Source organism: Phocoena phocoena, chromosome 4, assembly GCF_963924675.1.
Source record: "Phocoena phocoena chromosome 4, mPhoPho1.1, whole genome shotgun sequence".
NCBI classification, from domain to species: domain Eukaryota; kingdom Metazoa; phylum Chordata; class Mammalia; order Artiodactyla; family Phocoenidae; genus Phocoena; species Phocoena phocoena.
The window spans coordinates 117,537,925-117,562,834 of NC_089222.1; the positions used below are offsets into that span (position 1 = coordinate 117,537,925).

The window sequence follows — 24,910 nt, forward strand, 5'->3', positions numbered from 1 at the left end:
AGGATTTCAATGTCATAAGAGAGGGTCGGCACACAAAGGTGATATACTTTATAACACTAAAAGATTTTCCATGTCTCAGGAGAAATTGCTAAATTTTAGGGAAAGTTTTTTTACATTAAAAACTCATCCTTCTTTGAAGGAAATGCTTCTCTTGGGTCAGGAACTTTCTCAATAAGGACAAGTCTTTTTATGTTCTCTAAAAACACTTCCATGTGCCAGCTGAAAACAAATGTAACAAAGAACTATAGAAAACAATGCTCATGGCATTAAAATTATTGGGAAAGAGATGGAGAAACCACTTAAATATGATACAGGAGGCTTAATATGTCTTGGGAGTGAGAAGAACTTCAACATTCAAATGTCACCCTTTTTAATATTAGAAAAAGAAAAGAAGATTGATGTTGACATTCTTTAAAACAAACAAAAACAAAACTGTACAAAGATACCAGAATAACTAACTGGGAAAGGATTCATTTCCTCAACCAAAATTATCACATTATCAAAGTACAGTGATTAATGTTTCATCGGTAACTTGATCATTACGTACATGTATACAAAGATGAATACGTATGTGGATGTATGTACATATAGTATATATATATATTATGTGTATAGTGAATTCACTCCCCATCCCTCACTTACTCAAGTCCCAACACAAGGTCCAAAGCCCAGAAGAAGTTTGGTAGAAAGAAAGTTAGGGTCAGAAAAATGGTTTATGAAGCCGTCTATTCCTTCTTCCCTTAATGCCCTCCATCATTGGGTACATAATGGCTATCCCTCTTTGAAACTCTGATGGAGTTTAAACTCAAACTAAATATACATTTGGAGTTGGGTCATATCTGGCCTCATAGTGTTAGGGGACTGAAACCGCCCGCCCTGGCCAGGCACCGTAGTAACCACTTGCATGCGTTATCTTACAACAGGAGGTCCTGGTAAGGAATGGGGAACAAGCTACCACCAACGGGAAGAATTCGGGAAAGGTCAAAAGGAGAGAGGAGACTCTAGTCCATATGTCCTACCAACTTCCCAGAATCCCTCTCACTGGAATCCATCTTGGCTGAGTGATGCTCACGCCACCAGGAAGGACCTTGGGTCAGAGTGATTGGCCAGAGACAACCAGTAAACTAACCCAACTACCGTAAAACCTGAGACTGCAAGCCATGTGGCAGAGTTCTCCTGGGTTCCTTACCCTGCTGTTCTCTGCCCAGGCGCCCCTTCCCAATAAAGTCTCTTGTTTTGTCAGCACGTGTGTCTCCTCAGGCAATTCATTTCTGAGTGTTAGACAAGAGCTCACCCTTGGGCCCTGGAAGAGGTTCCCCTTCCTGCATCAATAGCACAGGATATTTTTATTATGTTTGGTTCCTGTCAATGTAAGGTCCTTACTGTCAACTTCTACTCTTTTGAAAAATCCAAGTACCTGGCATTAAACACGGTTTCTACCCAGGGCACCACAAGCCTACAGCAAAAGGCACTGGATGGAGTTTATAATAGAAAACAGACACGAATTTCAACTTTTATTCTGAGGAGAAGTCTTAAAATGGGATTAAGAAGAGTTTAGGGAAAGGACATAAACGTTCATTGAATATCTTCTAGGGGTAGTATACATACACTGCTTCGTTTAATATTTATAACAATCATAAGAAGTTTTTCTTAGCATCATTTTACACATAATGAAATTGAGGCACAGAGAGTTTAAACAATTCCAAAGTCAAGAGTTATGACTCATATAAAGGTAAAGCAAGTTTGGTTACTTTATAGTAACCAAAGCTAGGCAGAAGTCCCACAAGTTCTAGACCAAAGCCAAGAGGCAAAATGTAGAAACTGACAGAGTAGCTGAAGTGATGGAAACTAGTACTGAGTGACTGGATTTTATTTTGCCATTGAGTGTAGCATGTGGATTTTTAAAGAATTAGGCCCACATTTTCAGGCTTGTGTTCCCTTTTAAAGATATCAACTAGTTTGGCACAGTTTAAGCTACCAGAATATGTTTGCTAGTCATTTTTTAAATTATATAATTCTTTTAAAAATGAGAATAATACTGGAACTTCCCTGGTGGTGCAGTGGTTAGGAATCCGCCTGCCAATGCAGGTGACACGGGTTCGAGCCCTGGTCCGGGAAGATCCACATGCGTGGAGCGGCTGAGCCCATGCGCCACAGCTACTGGGCCTGTGCTCTAGAGTCCGCGAGCCACACTTACTGAAGCCCTCGTGCCTAGAGGCAATGCTCCACAATAAGACGCCACAATGAGATGCCCACGCACCACAATGAAGAGTAGCCCCTGCTCACTGCAACTAGAGAAAGCTGTATGTAGCAATGAAGACCCAACGCAGCCAAAAATAAATAAATTAATTAATTTTTAAAAATGAGAATAATACTGAGAAATACCCAAATAATTCCTATCAACCTCTTAGATGATCAAGAGGTGAAAATGCCCACAGATATTTAGAATTAGAACCTGGCTAGATAACACAGCTCATTCATAAAATTCATTTGTTACTACCAGCCATTTCCTTTTCTGTGAATAAACTAAAAGTTAAAATGAAGGTTGCTTAAGCTCTTTTCCTTGCTTTGAAAGGGAATATAGATAGATACATAGATAGAGTATAACTTTGGATACTGAAATAAGATCTAGTCTGATTTTAACTTCATTTCACCAGAGACAAAAATGTACATTACAAAACATTCAGTGTTTTCTTAATACCAATTAAAGCCACTCTTTAAAGTCTTAAAGTTAAAAAAAAAATAAAAGAGGTTACATTCTATTCTAGCTACCAAATAGAATTCTACTTCTCTCTGTTTGTGAAATGAGTTATAATATTGATCTTGGGATGCAGGAATCCACCTCCACCTGTAGCCTCAAAATATTATTAGGTAGCTCTGGTGGTTTTAAAATATACCCACAAATTGTTTTATACTGCTCTCTTCAAAAGATGGGTCATAAGGCCCCTCCCCTTAGTATGAGCTGGATTTAATAACTTGCCTTTAACAGATAAAAAATAAGCTGGAAATGATGGTATATGACTTCTGAGACTAGATCTTAGAAGGCATTTTGGTTTCCTTCTTACTCTGTGTCTTAGACAACTCACTCTGGGAGAAGCCAGATTCCATGCTGTGAGGCCACTCAAGCAGCCCCATGCGAAGTCCAACATGGTGAGAGACCGATGCCTCCAAACAGCTCCTCCCACAAGGAGCTGAGGCCTCCTGACTGCGGCCACGAGAGGGAGTTTGGAAGCAGTTCCTTCAGCTTAGGCAGCTTTCAGATGCCATCTTAATTCCAACTTCATGAGAGACCCTGAGCTAGAATCACCCAGCTTTACCACTGCCAAACTCCTAACTCACAGAAACTGTGGCATAATAAATGTTTGCTGTTTTAAGCCCTTAAATTTAGGGGTAATTTGTTATGCAGCAACAGATAATATAGTAGCTAAAGTTATATAATGGAGAAGAAAGTACTTGAAAATAAGAACAATGCACAACATCATTAGTTCATCTTTAAGTGATCACATCACATGTAAGGACTATTTTTTAGTTGACACTTTCAGGAGCTATTTAAATAATCTGTCATTTTGGCCTCTTTTTTTTTTTCCTGCCTTATGGTTTGTTCACAACTTTGCTTAGAACCACAGAAAAGTTGTCTGATGAAACCTAATGAGGGACCTCCCTCTGCTGCTTGTTAACAAGAGGATCACAGCATAACCTTAAAGCTCTTCCCTAGTCACTTGGTGTCATGACCTCAGTTAAGCTCACCAAAAAGCAATTCTGCTTTGATCTAATATACACACCTTTCCCAACAATGCTGTGCTGTACTGGATACAGTTTTAAGTATATATATAGCCAATGAACTGTATGTAGTCCATAGATTTTTTGTTATTAATCTAATTTTCATCTTACAGACTAAATGACTAACTCCCAACTCTAGATGGTGATTACACTGCTTGAGAATTGAAGGAGGCTAGTCTAGATTGTACAGTCAGAGCTGATTCTAGACATCATCCAACTCTGTGAGCACAGTTTGGGTCTAATATCTTAAACCAATTAGGATTCAGTATTAGCAGAAGTAACCATTTTAAAAATAAAGTATATCAGTTAGGAATACATTCAGCTTTGAGGAACAGAAAACCTAACAATAGTGGCTTAAACAAGTATGGGGCTTATATTTCCACACAATAAGAAGTCCAGACATAGGTGGTCCAATGCTGATGCAGTTACTCAAGAACGTCAATGATGAATAAAGCTCCACACATTTGCCTGCTTCACCATCCTTAACATGTGCCTTTTGCCCTGAGGGTTGCCAGATAGCTGCTAACTTACCAGATATCAAGTTCCAGCTCCAGGGAGGGAGAAGGGCAAAGGACAAAGCTTTCTCCTCATGAAGATTTGCTTTATTTTTTTTCAAAAAAGAAAGCCCTCCCCAGGCATTTCTGACTACATCTCATTGGCCAGAATTGGGTTTCATGACCACCCCTAACTGCAGGGGAGGCTGACGATTCAAATACTTATCCTTACAGTTGCCATAGAAAAGAACATCAAGAAAGAGATTGATTGGGGGCTTCCCTGGTGGCACAGTGGCTGAGAGTCCGCCTGCCGATGCAGGGGACACGGGTTCATGCCCCGGTCCGGGAAGATCCCGAGTGCCCGGGAGCGGCTGCGCCTGTGATCCACGGCCACTGAGCCTGAGCGTCCGGAGCCTGTGCTCCGCAACGGGAGAGGCCACAGCAGTGAGAGGCCCACGTACCGCGAAAGAAAGAAAGAAATTGATTGAAAGCGTATGGAGTGATCTAACACTCTAACCTTAGGGAACCTAAGGTTTTGGGGAATGTACATATATTTTTATAAAAATATAAACATATATTTACATGCAAATATATATAATAAAATATATTTTATTATATATTTATATGTAAATATATTATAAATATATTTATATATTTTATAAATATATTGTGTATAAATATAAATATTTATTTTAATATTTAAAAAATTCAGCAACACTTTTTCCACGGAAGTTGCTCAGGGAGAAAATGCTTTGGTGCATTCCTGGCTGGAGGTACTTGACAGTGCTGAAAACCACTAGCACTGAAAGTAATAAATGTTAGCCCTCTTCTACATCATGAATATGAATGGTGCTCTGAAGGCCGCATGCAACCAAAGAATTTACATGAGAAATGAGGCATGAAACATTTTTGAAAATATATTGGCCCAAAGTCCGTATTACTGCATATTTTATACCCTTTTCAATATGCTACAAAAGGTTTGAGCCATCAACTGAATGCTGCAGGAAAAGAACAAACAAGAACAAGGATACAAAAATCAAGGCTGGGAGTCAAGTTGCCGCAAGACGTTCTTTATGGTCGTTATAATGATCACAGTACCAGGCAGCTGGCTTTGCTTCAAACTCTCCCCTTGAGCACTTCTCCTGCAAGCCTGGTCCTCCAACAAACTAATCCCAGGCCAAGTAGACAAAAATATTCACGGAGTAAAGGCAGTATCGGAGAAAGCATTCCATAAATATCTTCCCCCACTTCGGCCACTTGGTTTCTTGTACTTTCTTTTACTTCTGAGATCATCTTCTCAGTTTGAGAACATGAAGGAAACATGTCTGGTTGAATGTATTCTGGCTGGAAATTCAATTCATGTTTAAATCTTTTATTCTGAATGTTTGTATTGTCCAAAATATATTTTGTAGGCATGGTCCTAGGGTAATAATAACTATAATATGTTTTACATCTTATGAACTTTATCCCATGTTAATGATATTCAGTAAAATTGCCAGTGATATGAATATATTCACCCTTTTAAGATATTATTCAGTATTTTGATCCTTTCTACTTTTATGTAGTTCTAAAAAGTTCTGTAATGAATGCATATCATTCCTGTAATATGGAACAACTCTCAACTTTGGTTTTTCCAGGAGGCTGCTCTCTTCCCAGACCAGACCTGAACCTAGTTGGGGCTTGTAAAGTGAAAATAAGGTGAGACATCAAGTCTGCAGGCAAGTTCTCATCAACTATCTGGTTCCCCGAGTCTCATGGTTCATGTACTGAGCCTCCTCTGAAAACTCACATAAAAATACTGATTCCTGGACCTCAGACATGATAATCCAGTTGGACCAGGGTGTGGCCCAGAAATCTGCATTTTAAACAAATACCCTAAGTTATTCTGATATAGATGGTCCCCAGGCCACACTTGGAGAAACAATGCTCTGGTAAGTCATTTGCTCACATGATGAGAGGCCACAGTCTGTGCCAAAGTCCATTCTTATGGATTCCACCAAAGGGCCAGTTTCCCCTCCACACCAGAGAATGGTTCCCTCTCTCCTTCATCTCTCAAAGGGTAAACTGCTTCTACTTTTCTTTTCCTCAGTCACAAGGAGTTAATATATTAATAATTTTCATAGCGCTGCTTAATATTTAATAATACTCTGTTACACTGAAGTATTCTGTCATACAGAAAAAGCGTTTCTAAATTAACTAAGTTCAACTGAATGCCTACTGTGAATAAGAAGAGGGATATTAAAGATAGATAAGACCACCTCCCAACTCTCAAATGAAGATTTCTAGATTAGATAGCTCCCGCCTGTCTGTCACTGGGTATGAATTCCCTCAACTAATCTTTAGTGATAAACTACATAGTACATTTGAATGGTTACCATTCTAGAAGAATCATTTCTTAGCCAATTAAACTGTACAGAAAGTTTGGTGTTAAAGATTTACCTTTAACCCTTTAGTCTAAGAATGTTCTATATCATTTTCTTATTTCTAAGAGATAGTTCTATTTTTCTACTAAAGACCTAAAGAAGAATTCCTCTGGGCACAAAACATGTCAGGGGAGCTCTTACTATAAACCAGCTGTTATTTTTTCCTTGCTATCAGACAGTGTTTCACTTAAGCTCATCTAAATTTGGGAGGATGAAACTGCATGTTTCGGAGATAATCTGTCAGCTGTGCTCGTGAAAGGGTCATTAAATTCTTGCAAAGAGTAAGAGGAGAAGGAAGAGGAAAGAGAAGAGACGAGGCTCTATAGCAACAACTAAATTTTTAAAAACATCTCTTAAATGCCAGCCATGAGGCTAAGTGCTTTAATGAAGTATTTCACTTAATCCTCATGACAGCCATGAGATATAGGTTCTTTATAGATTGATTTTACAGATGATGAAAACTGAGGCATCGAGAGATTAAGTAAATTGCCCAAGGTCATATAGCTACGAGGGCCAAACTAAGACTCCAGCAGAGCTCTGTCTGTTTTCAGAGCTCTCAACCGTACACTGCAGGAGAACCCATTGGTTGACAGACTTCCCGGCAAAGTGCAAGCTGGTGCAGCAGCCCTCTCTCGGGAGCATAGTTCTATAACTCCGGCGGCATCAGAGCAGCCAGCAGGAACTGTGCTTGATCAAAAGTTATGGTCCACTGTCTAACTCATCGGAGGACCTCCGACAGCCTCAGAAATCAGGCTGGATTTAGGAATTTGAGTTCCCTTTCCTCACCAAATCAACCCCTCATAATTCATATGCTACATACCATCTGCCTATTGATCAATCTACTGTGCTGAGGAAGGTCAGTTCTGAATTTTCTAATAAAACCATCAGAATGATTAAAGAGAACCTTATGGCTGTCAGAAAAATATCAAAAATCAGTATGATGACTGAGTTGGCCCTATTGACTCATATATGATTTTTTGTTACAGGGTGAATAGCAATTATTTGGCTGTTAATTAATGCTATGTTGTTATTATTAGGGAGGCCCAAGGTTCAGACATTCTTAATTGCTTGAACTCCTGGGCTAATTAATGCAAGTTTTAAAGGGCTATGTCAGAAATCACAGTATATGTTTTTACATCAAGCATAAAACGTGAGGGACATGCCCCTCACTGAAGATTGCCAGATAGTTCTAAACACTTAGCACAGGTTTTGCCAGAGAAAATCCCAGTATATTAATTTACCAAGTTCAGAGTTACTTATCAAAAGGCTATAGAGCATGATGTTTTGCATAATCAAAATGGTTTATTAACTCGTCATCATTTAATTTTTTCATTTATATTCCAATTCACAGAGACATAAGCATATGAATTACAAAACAGCCTGCAGTAACTAAATACAAAATAGCTACAAGGCTAAGTATTGTACACTACGTACACATCAATAACAAGATGATTTTCACAAAACACCGTGTAAATGTTGATTATTTACATTACCTGATAAGAAATGCCTTGGAGTTTTCTTCCTTGAAGAGTATGTCTATTATTACTCAAAAGAAAATCATCTTCATTTAGATCTATGAAAAGAGGTAAGTGTTACACAGAGATTATCAGAAATTACAAAACTTAAGAAGTTTAAGTGAAAGTGAATACCTAAATACTTTTCTTTAGTCTATTAAGGCCTTATATTGACTAGACCATGAACGTTTACTTTCTTAAAGATACACTGTTCTTATAAGAAACCAATCAAAGTAAAATAGAAATTTAACAAAAAAAAAACAAAGAATGCCTCTGACCAGCTGTGTCCTTGAGTAAGCCATGGAACTTTTCTGGGACTCAGTTTCCTTCCCACTTATAGAAGAGTAGCGTCTGAGCTACTAAACCACTTCTAACTCCAAAATGCTATGAGGTAATGTTATCACCTCACTTGTTTCTGTTAAACCGAGCTTTCCATCCCTGGCATTTTGAGCTTCATTAGCTTATGTCTTCTCAACATGAATTATTTATGTTGAAATTCTTCTCTGCCTGCTTTGGTAAAAGCTTTGGAGTGTGTCATCCGTTTGCTTGCAGCTAAATGAAACCTTTTCAAAAGATAGCAGCATTTCCCTTTCAGGCCCTGTAAAAGGGGCTCCATTTATATAAATCTGACATACACAGTGCGCGAAGACAGGACTTCATGGATCACTTACTCCAAGCCCCATAGTTTACAGATGAGGATACTGAGACCCACAGAAATCACCTGGCCTCCAGGCCAATGACTTTTTCTTTCACCTTCACTCCCCCAGTCACTACTACTACTTCAAGTTTCCACTATTCCTCATTCTTGTATTCTGAGGGGGAGGAAGGAAGAGGCAAGGCCTACCTTCCACGCATAGTGAAAAACAGAAGCAGGTTTATCCCCCCATCCCCATTATAGCTATGGTTAAAAGATCTATTAAATTCACAGCTCAGTCTCAGAATTATTTACACCACTTAGTTAATATTTCACATCAGAGTCACCACACTACAGGGCTCCAGAAAATGCTGAAATTTTAAAATGAGCTGGTTTTGTGATGGTTCTTTGAAGAAAGATCTGCCATCACACAGTCAGAATGATAGAAACAGAGATTTTACACTTTTTTAAAAAATTTATTTTCTGTACTTAGAAAAAAAAAATTCTTTCCTCTGTTCCTATATTCCTTTTCATCTCTTTTCTTTTTTTTTTTTGATCCCTCGAAACTGAATTTTGGAAAGCTCCCTCTATGATTACTCTTTTGGGCTCAGGAAAACACCAGTGAAATAGACTCCTGTACTCTCGAATCTGGAAGCCACAGAGTGAAGGATGTGCACAATGCATTTATATCACGTACATAACAGTGCAAGGCAGTAGAATGAGTGATTCATACACTACGGTGGGAAGAGAGCACCAGGACCCAGAGTACTCCCAGAAGATGCAGGGCCTCAGTGGAAGCTTGAAGAATGGAGATTGTTTGGAAAGGCAGAAGAAAAGGAAAAGTTACAGATACAGCAGCAATGCTGTGAACACCAGCCTATAGTGTGGAATAAGTGGAACATGTTTAATTAAATGTAGAAATTGAGATTGGTCACGTCAGAGGGCAGTTCTAGATATTGCACAAGAGGAGGTGAGCCTGGGTGGGTGAGTAAGGCCAAATGGCAATGGACCTTGAGTGCCAGGTGGAGGAATGTGGACATAACCCACGAGACCAGTGCTGCAAATATAAACATCTACAGAAGGCAAATAAGTAATTTAACTCAATGAAGTGAATTTTGTCAAGGAGACATTGGGAGATCTGTGGTGAGGTGAAGATCCGTCCGCCATTGCTAACGGGCAGCCATTGTTCTCAGCTCTCTCAACAGAAATCACCTTAGACTTTGGACCCAGGATTGGCAATGTCCCTCATGTTTCTCAACAGAGTATAAATATATGAAGTTTAAGGTAAAATTTCTTGATTTTTAAAATACTGTACGGCCTAAACAAGCTTTTTCTCAAAATAACTTTATTTCTAAAACTACCCATTTGTGGCCTCTGCTTAAAAAATGGGAGATTTATGAGGGTTTTGGACGAAGAAAGGGACACCAGGAAAATAGCATTTTATGAAGATTAACTCTTTGTTTTGTAATCTTATACATTTCATTTATTTCTAACCTCCCAAATGTTACCCTGCCAAAAACATTTATAAAGATAGGAGCAATTTGGTCTGAAGTAGCAACAAAGGCAATAGTTGAATTAGGCAATATGCAGGTTATATTTTCCAAAGACAGCCACAACAATATCTCCCATAGCACATGTTCTTCTGCAACGTGCCCTTAGCACTCCTCCACCAAGAAATGGAGTTTAATTCTCCTTCTGCTGAAATGAACTGGCCATAGTGATTTGCTTGTCACAGGAGAATGCAGTGGAAGTGATGTGTTGTGACCTCTAAGTCTGGGTCAGAAGAAGGCTGGCAGCTTCTACCTGGGTCTCTTGTGATACTCACTCTCAAGACACTTCCTTGTGTGATGTGTGAAGCTCCCTCTCATGTCTTTCCCTCCTGAAACCCAGGCTTTAGCCTGGGAAAAGCTCAAATTACATGGAGAGGCCACATTTTAGTTCTCCAGTTGACAGCCCCAGCTGAGCCCAACCTGAAGTTAACCCAGACAAGTACCAGACACGTGAGTGAAGAAACCTCTAGATGACTCCAGCCACCAGACATTTAAGTCTTCCTCAGTCATTCAAGTCTTCCTAGAGGAAGCCTCAGACGTCGTGAAGCACTACCCTGACTGAATCTCTGACTGGCAAAATCCATGAGCCGAATAACATTTTGCTTTATGTCATTACGTTTCGGGGTGGTCTGTCGTAGCAACAGATTATCTGTACATGCATGAACTACATCAGCGGGTCACAAAAGACAGTGTACATAAGAATGTATCTTCCAGCATAAGCGTTCAGACTCCACCCGCCCTTCAGATGCAGGAAAAAAATGGGATTTGATTAAAAAACCAATATCTCTAATCAGCTTCTAGGTGATTCTAATGGAAATTAGACTTCGGACCATACTCAGGTAACTATAATTCTAGTAAGAACTCTCCTAAAGGATTGAAGGGATACCAAGATTCATTTGTATAAAACACTAAAACTCAGAGTGTTCTTGTCATTCTATTCAGAAAGGCTTCCTTAGAAATAAAAGAGGCCTGCTGTGGCAAGAAGCAGCCTTTGCTTAGGAAGTTTATTCCCGCATCACAAGCAGACATTCCGGTGTGAGATCAGACTTCCCTCTGTCCTTCCTCATGTAGTCCAGTCTAAACAGAGTTAAAGTACATGCTCTTGGGAAATAATGTCTCAATCAAATTGTGGCCCCTGAAAATTAAGCAGAACGGTAAATGCACCTGTGACTCTATACATTCACCATCTTGAAAATGAGGGTATCAAGCCAGTAAAGAAGAAGACTGAACAAGATCTCGAGAAGTTAAACTGAAATATTTATATGCTTATGCTTACTCTGAAAAGGCTGGCCAAATAATGATACTGACTAGAATTCAAGAAAGAATATTTCAAACTAATGGTAACTCCAGTGTTAAACTGGAAGGTCCTAATGTCTTTACCAATGTGGTTTTTCTAATGAATCTCATCAAAGTCATATGCAAAGAGGATTCATTTTAAAAATAATTTTGCAGCAGCATGAGTAGAGTTAATTTTCCTTCCATCACTAACCGTGTTTCCTGAATGTATCCAGCCCCTTATATCCTTTACAAACACAGTCAATTATTTTCACATATTTTCTGTTTCATGGAATAGTCTATCAGAGTAACACCATTTGAAAAAAATCTCTAAATCTCCAAGTGCGTTTTGTCTCCTTTACCATTTTTTAAATTTTGCTTTGTTTTTATTCTTTGTATTTTCTGGTATAAAATAAGGAAAACCCTGTTCTTGAAAATATCTTTACTTAAATCATAACTTGATCTTGGGTAAATTCCAATTCATAGATTTCAAAGTTTATTCTTTTCAGGCTTTTTTCCCCCCCATAAAACCAAGGCCAAAATAAATTTAAAGATTTTTTAAACCGATTTTAATTTTACTAAAATGAATATTATGAATATTCTGCCTGTTTAGAATGCTAAAAACAAAACAATTAACACGAATTATAGATTAATATCCCTTGATACCTAAATTATGCCAATCTTTCAGTTGTAAAGTCCTGAGCACTCAATGTAGGCTACATGTATTTTACAGATGTAGTCTCAGTATCACAGATGTAGATTTAGATGAAAGTATTCTTAGAAGAAGGAAATGGACTACATAAACTAAAAATGCTTCTGGCTCTCAACTATTGTGATAAAATTGTCTTAAGCAACATAACATAATCATGTTATTGGGGTCTGTGAATATCTTTATGGATTAAAATACCAGGCACAAATCCTTGGCTAAATACAGCCTGTGGAAGTTTCTTTCATCAGGCTCAATATTCTTCAGGACTGAATTGCTGTTAATATAACTTGTGTCATGTGGAAATACCATTTTGATATTGAAATTGAGAGGAATGGACTTTTTTTGTTCTTGAAGTATGTAATAGATTCTTTAGGAGTTTATGTCACTCCTATCATTTCCCTATATGTTTTCTTCTGTTTTATTGAAAGATGGTCTTTACAATTTCATCATTAGTGTTCAATAAAAACATGGTCTGTGGATGATAACAACAATGCACCTACCTATCTTCACCTCAGTAAACTTCACAGTCTGCCTATCCTCAAGCCCAGTAAACCACTCTTGAGTAATTATGCAATTAACAGCTAAATAGTAGCGTTTAAATTGAGAAAGAAATATTATAGGTTGGTATGTAGGGCACAGATTGCTTAGAAATACTCTGAGCCTTCCAAAGGAAACTACTACACCTATAAAATTCAAGTCCACAGCTTGTGGCTCTCCCTCTCCCACTAAATTTCTCCCTTCAATTTACAATGGAACCGACAGCCTTGGTCTCAGGCCATCAACTCTTTCTAGCACAGCATTAATCCCTAAGAACTGTCCTGTGACTCAGCTGGTACTGCTGAAATGTCAGCTGAACTTCTTAGGCACACATGCACACACACACACACACACACACACACACTCACACACATACACAGACTGAACACAGGGGTGCTTAAAAATCTGAGAAATATCAAAGCTGAAAAGTCTTCTTTAAAGGCTTTCTTTTTTGTTCTCTGACAATGAAAAGATCACTAATCAGAAGCACTTCAACTCAGGCCAAGATTTTTTGCTGCTTTGTCAGTGTAGCTATAATAGAATTACTTACCTATTACTGCTAAATTTAAAACAAAAACAAAACCCACAGCATTTTACAAAAAGGATGTTAAAGAAAATAGAATACTTGAAGAGTTTTATGGCAAAATTTATGACTAAAAATAATCTGTAATATAGTTATACCTTCTTTATTCACAGATTAATGTACAATAATCTAAAACTAACACGTGCTTATTAAAGAGATGGATGAATGAATGGATGGGTGGATGAATGTTTGATTAACTGAGGTGTGAATGAATACAGCTAGCATTCATGAGGTGAAGACAGAATCCAATCAAAACACAATATTAATAAAAGATTTCCTATAATTAAAAGAAAATATCTAAAATAATCCCAAAATGTTTCACCTATTTACTTATTTATAATGGAGAAACCTGTGAATATTTAAAAATTAAGTTAAAACTGTTTACCAAAACATTATTCAATCTTGGATAAAATTGATATATTTCAAAGGAAAATGATTATTTTCATAAATAATTACTTTGTAAATCTATGAGCTCCTTCATGGAGCTCAAAAGGCAAAATCTGAACAGAGTGTATAATCAAACCATTAAATTCCTGACTACAAAAATACATTATAATTCCCTTTGTCCCCAAATATTAAAAAATCTTTTAAAATTAAAAATCAGAAACTCTTAAATAATCAATAACTAATATGAGCGATTATTTCTTGTTCCACTAACATTGGAAGGAGAATACCAAGCAGATCAACTTTTTATGTTCTTGTTCATCTTTCTGAACTCTTACGACTTTCTGTTTTATTCATTACCTTCCCAAAGTTAAGTAATTTTAATTATGAAGTCTTTCATTATTAATACATTTTCCTATGCCTGACTGCTAATTTGCTTTTCTTGGGATTTTTTAAATCATAAAATGACATAATTTTGCATTAATAGTCAAGTTTATTTCTCTTAAATTCTTAAGGAAAACCTAAAAATCACAACTGTTAATATATTTTTGCATTCTTTTAGACATTAAAGACTTTCAAATATTTTTGCAACTGATTCTTTGCTTCAACAGGCAACTTAATTACATTCTACTTCCTTTCTGCATGTCTGTGTGTATCTACACACACACACACACACACACACACACGTATATATTCTATTAAGAATATATACATTCTATTCTATTAGTTTTTCCTTTTTAAGTAGACCACAGTGCACTGCTTATTTTAATGAATAAAGATGTAAATTTTTCTTACCTGCCCTTTAAACTGCTCTGGGAAAATGCAAAGTCAGCTGAACTAAATTTAGCAATTACCTTTTAGCTGACAGAGTCTTCTGATGTGGGAATCATTCTCAGGCTTGCTGGGTTCCTGCCAAGTTGTGTCATTCACAGTTTTTCCCTCTGAAGCAAAGCAGAAGACTGGTTAGAAGAATTCACGGTAACATCTGTGTAAGAAATTTGATATCAAAACAAGTTCAGCACACGGTTGTAACTTGGTAAGTAATATGTTAAGAAAGCATTGTGGGGCTTCCCTGGTGGCGTAGTAGTTGAGAGTCCGCCTGCCGATGCAGAGTACATGAGTTCGTACAAAAAAAAAAAAAAGAAAGCATTGTGGTCGGTTCTGGGGAGTTCTGGTCCCTGATGGACACTCCCAGATGTTCTGTGGGCTCTCATTTATTTCCATAAACTACATAAGCATTCAAGCATAGATGGTAGAAGGTTGCTACTGAAATACCTCTTGATAGCTTTTGATTACATTATTCTTTGGAGTATTTTTCTTGAATTAATAACCACTTATTTTTTATACATCAATTAAAGTAGCTCCACCCTCCACATTCTTCACTGTTGGGTTTTCTTTTTTTTTTTTTTTCGGTACGCGGGCCTCTCACTGTTGTGGCCTCTACCGTTGCGGAGCACAGGCCCCGGACGCGCAGGCTCAGCGGCCATGGCTCACGGGCCCAGCCGCTCCGCGGCATGTGGGATCTTCCCGGAACGGGGCACGAACCCGTGTCCCCTACATCGGCAGGCGGACTCTCAACCACTGCACCACCAGGGAAGCCCTCTCCACTGTTTTTAACAAAATGGTTAAGCGTGTAGAGAGAACATTGAGTTGTTTCAAGAAACGCTTAAGATCCTTGACTGCAAGAACCATGATTTTCCCAGACTTGTCCTTTTAACACGTGGAGCAGGGTCTAGACATGTTGTAAAGAAGTGAACTGCACCAGAATAAAGAACTGGAATCCCTACTAATCTGTTTACTGAGGACTAATCATCCCACATGATGTATCATACCATTGATAAAGCAAATTTTAAATAATGCGACAAAAGCATCACACAAACTCAGCATGCTGTGCTGTTTTTAAAGTCAGTGTTTGCTCTCATATTTGACTACAGAGAAGGCAGGTGATCATCAAGAATTATTTTAGCATGGACACACCTAGAGTCCTATGGGCACAAACTGAATGTGCTATGAGAAGGGCATATATAAGTGGAAAATAAAAGAGTGACTACTTCCTTTTATTTCAGATCATGCACTATTCAAATCAGGGCTAGTATTCAAAATATTTAGCAGCTACTGCCCACAGGGCCTTGACTAATGAGATGGGACTCAGCCCCTGTAGATGTTGCCACTGGAAGAATATCAGACCCAATTAAAATGCAGATGCCCTTGGTAGATGCATCCACAGATGATCATCACTTCGGCCTGAGTGTGCTTTTCATACCCTATCCAGGAACCTGGTTTTGAAAAAAGGAAAAAGGGGATTTGAGCATCCAACTTCTAGGTGCTGCTGGGGAAAAAGGGTACCCCCAAGTTTGATGAAGTGCATAAAAAATGAATTATTAACTGAATAATCCAGTTGTTTTGTCACTACAAATGTTTTACAATTAGTATAAAACATTCTATTTTTCTGTATTCTGTAAAGGAAAGAGAGATATCTTCCATTATCTTTCTAAAAATAATTAGATATTTACTTTAAAATTAAAATACAAATCAAGCCAAGTGCCCCTATTATTACTATGGGTACTGTAACCACAGAAACTGAAGAAAAGCTCTGATGCTTGAAATGCTGAGGAAAGTCTTTCATAATTCAACCATTTTTTATTTCTTTTTTATTCATTCCTAGATTCCTAGATGTGAAAAGATATCTAAGAGATCATCTTGACCATGGACCTTCCAAGCTAAAGTTGGGAAATTGGAAGATAGTCAGCCAATAAGCCAAAAAGAATTATTTTTTTAATATAAAAGGAAATTATTCTGAATAAATCAATGGTTTATTTGTCTTAGCCATTTAAAATTAGAATGGAACATTTCTTTTTTTTAAATTTCTTCTATAAAATTCAAAGACAAATCAATTTGACTTTCATCCATTACTTTCTGTTGCTTTATGGCATTAGCAGCAGAAAATCACTCTTAGAGAAAGAGAACATATCATTTGCATGAGTAATCTTATGAATTACTAACCAAATACTTTGCTTTCAGACATAGATCTCCGGATTGACCTAGAAAAAAAAAAAGAAACCAATATTTAAGTCTAGATTTAATCATTTATATTTTAAGTGAACAGAAATTAGATCACTTAGACATGTGTGCAATGTCCTGGAGAGCAGGAATAAATTCTAAGTTCTACATATGGGCCTGAATCTTCCTGACTCTGGATGGTAAAGTACAGTTAATACATATTGCCTGGAAATTTCCGTGCAATATGAAGAAACTAACTTTCATGAATCTCACCACCCCTACCCCTGCAAAAAAAAAAAAGGGTAGGCCATTTCTACATGAATGCATCTCAAGGTAATCAAATAGTTCATATGGGAAAGTTCTTTTTCAAATAATTCTATTCAATAAATACAGAAAGAACATTGCAAATTGAATATAACTATTGTACAATCCCTAATGAAACAATAAATCGGGGCAATAATTACCAGTTGCTGTTAAAGTTTTTAATTGAAAGGCCGATGGGCAACTTAGTGCTGGACGGATCAGTCTGATACCATCTGAACCCACAAAGCAACTTCACAGTTGTAAAAATAGAGACAACCAGATATATGAGCTTCCAATGTAATGCAACAGGAAATATACAGTCACTGATGACCTACTTTTAAAATATATATAGATAGATAATCAAACTTGAATCTTATCAAGCCTGGAGATCTAACTAAAAATTTACAGGAAACAGAAGAGAGAACACATGTTTAAAACACACACAAACACACACATACACATACACACACACACACACACACACACACAAGGATGCAATCAGTAAAATTAAAAAATATGGAAAATTCCTCAGAACGAATAATCCAGCTTCTTCAGCAAATAAATGGGGAGAAAAACCTATAAATTAAGAAACATGAACAAAATGCATCACATGGATCTTCTTTGGATCGTGATTCAAATAAACTAGCTACTGTCAAAAAAGCTCTTGAGGCTATCAGAGACATTTTAATACTGACTGTATACTTGGTGATATTAGGTTATTTTTCTTATTTTGTTCTAGTATGGCTGTGGTGTTGTGGTTATGTTTAAAAAGAACAATTCTTGTTTCTTAATGATATTCTGGAACATGAAATTGATATGCTTTAAACAAAACCCAGTGAGGGGGGTGGGAGTGGGGAGTCAGATGGGTAGAGATGAAATAAGATTGACTATAAATTGATACTTGATTATGTTAATCAGTTTACACATTGGGTGAACACACACACATAGTGTACATGTAAATAATTTTGTTAGAGCTGGAGTGTTTTCCATTATTCACCTTTTTTTTAAGCTCAGGGCTGTAAGCAAAAACTTACAAATATAATGTTTCTTTTTTTCTTAACCATTCTATTTTGGTTTGTTTTAATTTTTTAACACAAAATGCTCATTCAGGACAACTCTTGGGAAGTAACAGGTGTTCCCAATAAAGCTACTTATAATATTATAAAGTGAAGTAGGTGCATAAGGACAGGAGAGGTTATTCCCTTCAGGGGAGTGATGGACAAAAGAATTGAGGAACTCAAGAAAGTCTTCAACTTTAACTGGTTGGAATCCGAGGAGCGTGTTAATTGATTTGGCTTATGTTTGAAGATTCCTAATTCCTAATCCTTAATTAATCCTAATAATTAAGGATTCCTAATTCCTTCTGCCCCTCCATGTTTAGGTATCATCTAATCTGTAGAAGCATCAATCGTCAGCCAATGGCTGTAATTTTGTTTAAGTATTTGATTTGGGATTAGTGAGTTCCTTATCCATGGATAGAATAAACAGCTACATAGGTAGGGCGATTTTTAAGACTGAGAAGAACCCTGCTAAAAAAAACCCTCTTTACTCCCATTCATGCTTAAAATGCCACTGATGTAGTTTAAGTAGGTAACTATGACTAAAATGCAACTACCCTTGCCTGGCAGGTGCTCTAAACTGTTAATCATGAAATTATCTACTTACTATGGCTGCATTTTATATCCTTACTGGGAGAAAGCTTTGAGCAGGAAAGGAAGGAAAGACTATGAAAGCACAAAGTGTTTTGTGGGAGGAAGTAGTTGGGGGAGGAGGAGAGGCAAGAGCTGTCAAAGAAGACTACATCCAGAAAGAACTTCACATGTTAACAATTTTGTCTCAGACCATTCCAGAGTGCAAGGAAGCTGTTCTTCTGTATCATCAGCAACCAATCTGGAAATTTCCCCATAAACCAACTTCCTGCTGCTATGTATTTCCTGCTTATTAGTTAAAAATCCCATTACCTTATGCAACATGTGTGTGTCACGTCCTCTGGCAGCTTGATGTGCTGGATATAAAGCCAAGCCTGACCTAAATAACCCAAATCTCTTTGCAAACACATTTTTATTTGGATTAGAAGAACTCCAGAAGATTAATAGTTCACCGATAGAAACATGTTTTCGAGTAGGCTTCCACTTTAATCTGAGCCTAGTTTAGACACATGTTTCTTCTGAAAATTTAATTTTCACATCCCTGTCTACAGGAATGTCACAACACAAGTTTCCTAAGCATCAGCATAAACATAAATGTTAGCAGGGTAAAGCATACTTAGATTTGTACATGACGATTTTTAAAAAAGCACTTTGACAGGAAACCCACTAAAATAGTCCATTCAACATGGTAGAACTAAGAGAACATAAAGTTTTCAAAGTAAATTTGACTTACTTTCTTTCTGGTTTTGCATTCTCAAAATGAGAAACTTCCTGTAAAATAAAATAAAAAGTAAAATAAAATAATACTACCCCAAGAAATCAGAGAATTCAAGTATAGTTTATCTTTGAGTATAATCCAAATGCAGTTCATTTTGCCTTTTCCTAGTAAAATGACTGTATTTTAGTAATTTATTTAGTAGAATCTTGCTTCTAGCTTTTAATTTTTCCTCTCTTTGTCTTTGTAACTTTGATAAATGTTTACCTTATTGTAAGTCCGTGACAGTTAGTGAGCAAGTCTTTTAAACAAAAACCTGTAATTAAATCCTTGTAGCCTCAAGTTTATATCCCCCTTCAACCCACCAAGACCAGGGGGAGAGACACATACCAGAGTATGTTAATTACATTACCTTTCTTTAAGAAAGATGGAAAGTAGCCTATTACAATACCCTAAGTGTGTTGAAATACACCTGTGATTCATCTGACCTTTTTCTTCAGAGCCGCTGATGCTATGTAAAACCCCTTATACTCTGGCAGGAGAAATATGTTGCCACGTTTTCCACCATCCTCGAAAGAGCTTAAACTGCTTCCAGGCGCCTTTAAGAACTCTTCAGATTCTCTTTCTCATTCATCCACTCCTTCATTCAAAAACCATTTATGTTTTTGATGTTCAGTGTTTCTTGAACACCTACTATATGATAGGCAACAGAGCATGTTCTGAAGGGTTTTGTCTGGCGAGGTAGGAATTTGTGTAGTTAAGGACATTGAGACCAGTATTCCACGTAGTGAGAAAAGCAAAGGCTGGAAGGAGTGGTGAACAAAAATCAGAAAAAGGGAAGTTTTTTTTTTTAATTAAAGTACGGTTGACTTACAATATTACATTGGTTTCAAGTATACAGCATAGTGATTCAGTATTCTTTTTGCAGATGTTACTCAAAGCTGGTTTTATTATTCCAATAGTTGACAGTATTAGTCTGAGCACTGTAAAATTCAGGAGAAGCTTTCCCCTACATAGTAACTGAGGGGGACCTTTCTCAAACCCTTATTGTGTTTTTATCAAGATTTAACTTCAAAGACAATTTGAATTACCTATTTCACGTTGTTGGGTAGAACTGAAAACCCATGTACTGAAATAATCAGTCCCCAACTTGAGAAACAAGTTTTGCCAAGTTAAGATGCCTGTGGATCACCTAGAGGACAACGTCTTATAGAAGAGATGTGGGGGTGAAGGTAAAAATGTGGGAGTCACGAACCAAGCCCTGAGGTGAACTGGGATATCAACAGACTTTGAGGACTTAATGGTTAGATTGATCACTCCTTCGATTCTCTGTGCTTTGTCATCAGGGGTCCTAAAAATAATCAATCTCTATCCCTGGTCTTTTCATGAAATTTTTTCAGTCTGGTCTAGAAGTCTCCAAACCTCAGTCCGGAAGCTAACCGTATCCTTTTCACCACAATCAGAGGACACACAAGCTTTGTGAGGGTCATCAGGAAAGGGGATGGCCACCCACCTTTGTAGTAGCATTTTCCTGTCACACGTATTTGGAATGTAGCTAGGAAGGAGCAAACTCCATGTTCCCATAATCTATGCAGTTTGGGCCAGTTATGTCTCAATAATCAGAATCCGTTGTCATGAGTCTCATTAATTTGTTATGTGAGTTTAGATAAATTTCTTTGGATTGTGAATCTTGCACTCTTCAAAATAATTCTACCTCTTTTGAGTAGAAAGAGGAAAGGTGTCTGGTCCGGAGTTAAGCAGTACAGAAGATGGATTTGAAATAAGAAAGATAAGAAACATTAGACATCGTTTGTATCTGTTATCATTTGAATCATAGTACTTTTCGAATCCACTTATTGTATCAATAATTCATTGCTTTTTGCTACCAAAGAGATTTAATTCCAGATGACACAAAACTTATGTGCAGTTGAACCCCAAGTGCTTGAATTGGGGCGGAGGGCATATTAGTCAAGCACCGCCTCTGGCTTCAGCTGGGTGAAGCCTTAGCTAAGTTAATAAAATCAGATGTTGGACCAAAACTGGTTAAATATGTGTAGTTACTGATTGTAGTGAAAGGGACACAGTTAGCTTCTGAGCTGAGGTTTAGAGACATCTGGACCAAGACTTGAAAGAATTTCATAAGACCATAGATGGAGACTGGTTATTTTTAGAACATACTTTGTCACAACATTCTCTAGGGACTACCTACTTTGTTCTATTTTACTGGAATCCGGGACATCCAACATTTGCTTGTAATGAGTCAGCTTAGGTTTGGGGCTCTTTTATTAAAGAGTTTTCTGGTAATGAATACTTTGAAAAAGATTTTGAGCTAAAACTTCTTTCGAATCCTTATTAAGATGAAAGAGTTAATGTAGTTCTCCTTAGGTAACCTTCTTCCTACAAGAGGGTAGGGAGAGTCAAGCACACGAAATTCAGTCTCAGGTGTGATTATATGAAGGAAAGGGATTACTCAAATAGGGCAGCATCCACTTATAAGAATAAGACTTCTGTTCCCTGGGTGTTGCTTAATTGTAGATGACTACTGAACTGGTTGAGCAATTTTTAGTACTTCTTGTACCAAGCAGTCTGCTTACATAAGCAGACTGTCATGTACTTTGGAGTTCAGACCCTAGGTTCTTTATTTCTGGAGGGGCAAGTCAAGAAGGACTAGACATAGCTTTATTTTTAGAACTATATCTATGTGTGTGTGTCTGTCTGTGTGTGTGTGTGGGTGTGCGTGTGCGCGTGTGATACTCTGAACTACGAAAGGAAAATACCATTTCAGAGAGTCAGTGAAATCATTCTGTCTAGTCCATTAATTTGACACTTGCCATCAATACCAGCTCAAACTTGCTCCTGTTAGCCTTTATTATCCCCTAAGTCAAGCACTAATCATTAGTCTTACCTTTCATTCACTAGGGAGTTTGTGGCTTAATTTAATTGTTAACCCTGGCAATTTTTAGGAAAATAAAAAAATATGAAATGTAGACAAATTATTATAAATGGGCCAGTAGAAACTGAAGAATATGTCCAACCTATGTTATTTTTCAAGTAGATGACAGTAGGCTCTAGGAGCAAAGCATTTTCACATAACTATGAAACTAGGTCAAATTAAGGAAAATTTAAAAACAATTAGAAATGAAGAGAGAGAAGGTGCCATTTAAAAGAATAGAGAAATTTTGGATACCAACTGCCATATTTCTATTCTCATGCAGTGGTTACAGTTGACTGTCCTTTGGGATTGAGTCTAATATGTGCCTGTTTCTTGTGTTATTCGTTTTTAAATCTTACTTTCAAATCACAAAGTCAAAAGGAAAAATGAAGTGAAAAATATGTCAGGAGTTGTTGTTGACCAGCTAATGGAAATGTGAAAGGTATTTCTGCACAGAGAATAATGACTGACAGTAAATGATGGTGTAAATTCCATGGTGAATTTTTAAGACTGAAGAGCTGATGAGATCTGACCTTTGATTTGCAAATGAATAAATTGAAGTCCCAGATGGTAAATTGACGTGTCTAGGGTCATACATACAGTGCTTTACCTTGGTTAAATGTTAGTCATATTTTTCATTCTAATGTATTCTTTAGAATCATATAATTCATTCATTCATAGATTTATAGTTCATTCAACAAACATTTATTGAGCATCCGTTATGTACCAGACACTCTTTTAGAGTCAAAAAAGAATTACAAGTGGCTCTTCTCTCAAATATCCACCATCAATGACCGCTGCTCTCAGGATCCTGTTGGATTCCATGATTTTCCTAATTTTGAAGATTAAATGAGCTAGCCTTTATAAAATCCTTACATGATTCCAAACACACTGAAGATACTTACAGATGTTACTTCTGATTAGATTGATTATTCATTAATGATTACATGGAATTCTGATAATGAGGTAAGAATTGAACATAAATACAAACACACACACATATACATACATACATATAACTTCTTATTCAAAGAAGCTAACCCAGTTTCTATTTTATTCAACTCATTCTCTTGCAAGAATAAAGATAATTCGCTTGCATAACTAAAATTATTTTAACTAATATCAAAATACTGTGATTCCAAGAATGCCACATCCAAACTGAATGAGCTTATGTCTGGACATTTCTTAACCTCTTAGGCCTCAATGAAGTTCCCACAGGTGTTCAAAAAAAGAAAGGGAAATTCACAGAATTTCCCTTTAAAAAAATTCTAATAGACATCTGGAAAGAGGATGCTTACGATGCTTCAAATTTAATAAAGTGGGCTAATTTTGCAGTGCACTGAAAAGCCACCAGAGAGATGAAAAAATGTATACCCAGCTTTCAGCTCTGTTCTCAAAACAAGGAGGAAGTTTGTGTGCTGGATAACAAACCATCACCCATGTGAAGGAGTCCTGCCACCTATGAGGTCCTCCATCCTGCCTCTACACCTGATTACAAACATGTGGAGAAAAATCACATGAAGAAGTCTCCTAAATTATCGAGTAGATCACACCACAAAGAGAAATGTTAGTCAATATAGCTAGTTTGAGCCCAGGTGGTTAAAGCAAGTTACTAAGAATGACAAGACTTTTATGGCTTTTCTAATTTCTTGATTTAACACACTTGCGAAATAATAATGGCAGAACACTTATGGATTATCAAGCACACTTCCAAATGCTTTACATGGAGTAATTCATTTAATCCTCCCGACAATCCCGTGAGGTTTATACAGTTATTTGTCTTCAATTTACACATGAATAAACTGAGGTACAGAGCAGTCAAATTCTTGCCTAAGGTCACATAACTAGTAAGTGGTAAAACTGGAATTTTATGCCTGATGCCTTAATGAGTACACAATGCTACTTCAATACTTGACTACACAGATACAAAATCTACCTGTCATCTACATCAGAGATCCCACAAACGAACTGTTGGCCAGAAGAGAGAGTGGCTAGAGAAATGTAATACTGTATGCCACTACTAAACAAAAAACTCAGAAAGCATACTTTTATCAAAGTACTAATACGAATAATTTAGTATTTTTGGCACATAATTCTTTTTTTTGATTGAAATATAGTTGATTTACAATGTGTTCGTTTTAGGTGCACAGCACAGTGATTCAGTTATATTTAGTTATGTATATAACTAAAGAATATATATGTAAGAATCTTTTTTAGATTCTTTTCCTTTATAGGTTATTACAAAATATTGAGTATAGTTCCCCGTGCTATAGAGTATGTCTTTGTTGGTTAACAGCAGTGAGAGGCCCGCGTACCGCAAAAAAAAAAAAAAAAAAAGGGCACTTCAGGAATCATTGAAGTTAGATGAGAGACTGCACATTGCAGGCCCCCCAGTATATTACTGTAATAAAATTATGGTTCTCAGGGA

At 37.1% G+C, this 24,910-nt stretch overlaps 1 protein-coding gene across 1 annotated transcript in view; it reads right to left on the bottom strand.

The window, feature by feature from the left end:
* Nucleotides 1–24,910, bottom strand: part of SAMSN1 (SAM domain, SH3 domain and nuclear localization signals 1) — a 131,175-nt gene that overhangs the window by 90,638 nt on the left and 15,627 nt on the right. The window contains exons 3-6 of the mRNA XM_065875894.1: nucleotides 19,569–19,606; nucleotides 16,887–16,924; nucleotides 14,738–14,824; nucleotides 8,191–8,270 (exon numbers count right to left, since the gene is read on the bottom strand). Of these exons, the coding sequence (XP_065731966.1) occupies nucleotides 8,191–8,270; nucleotides 14,738–14,824; nucleotides 16,887–16,924; nucleotides 19,569–19,606 (243 nt within the window). The remainder of the gene's footprint in view (nucleotides 1–8,190; nucleotides 8,271–14,737; nucleotides 14,825–16,886; nucleotides 16,925–19,568; nucleotides 19,607–24,910) is intronic.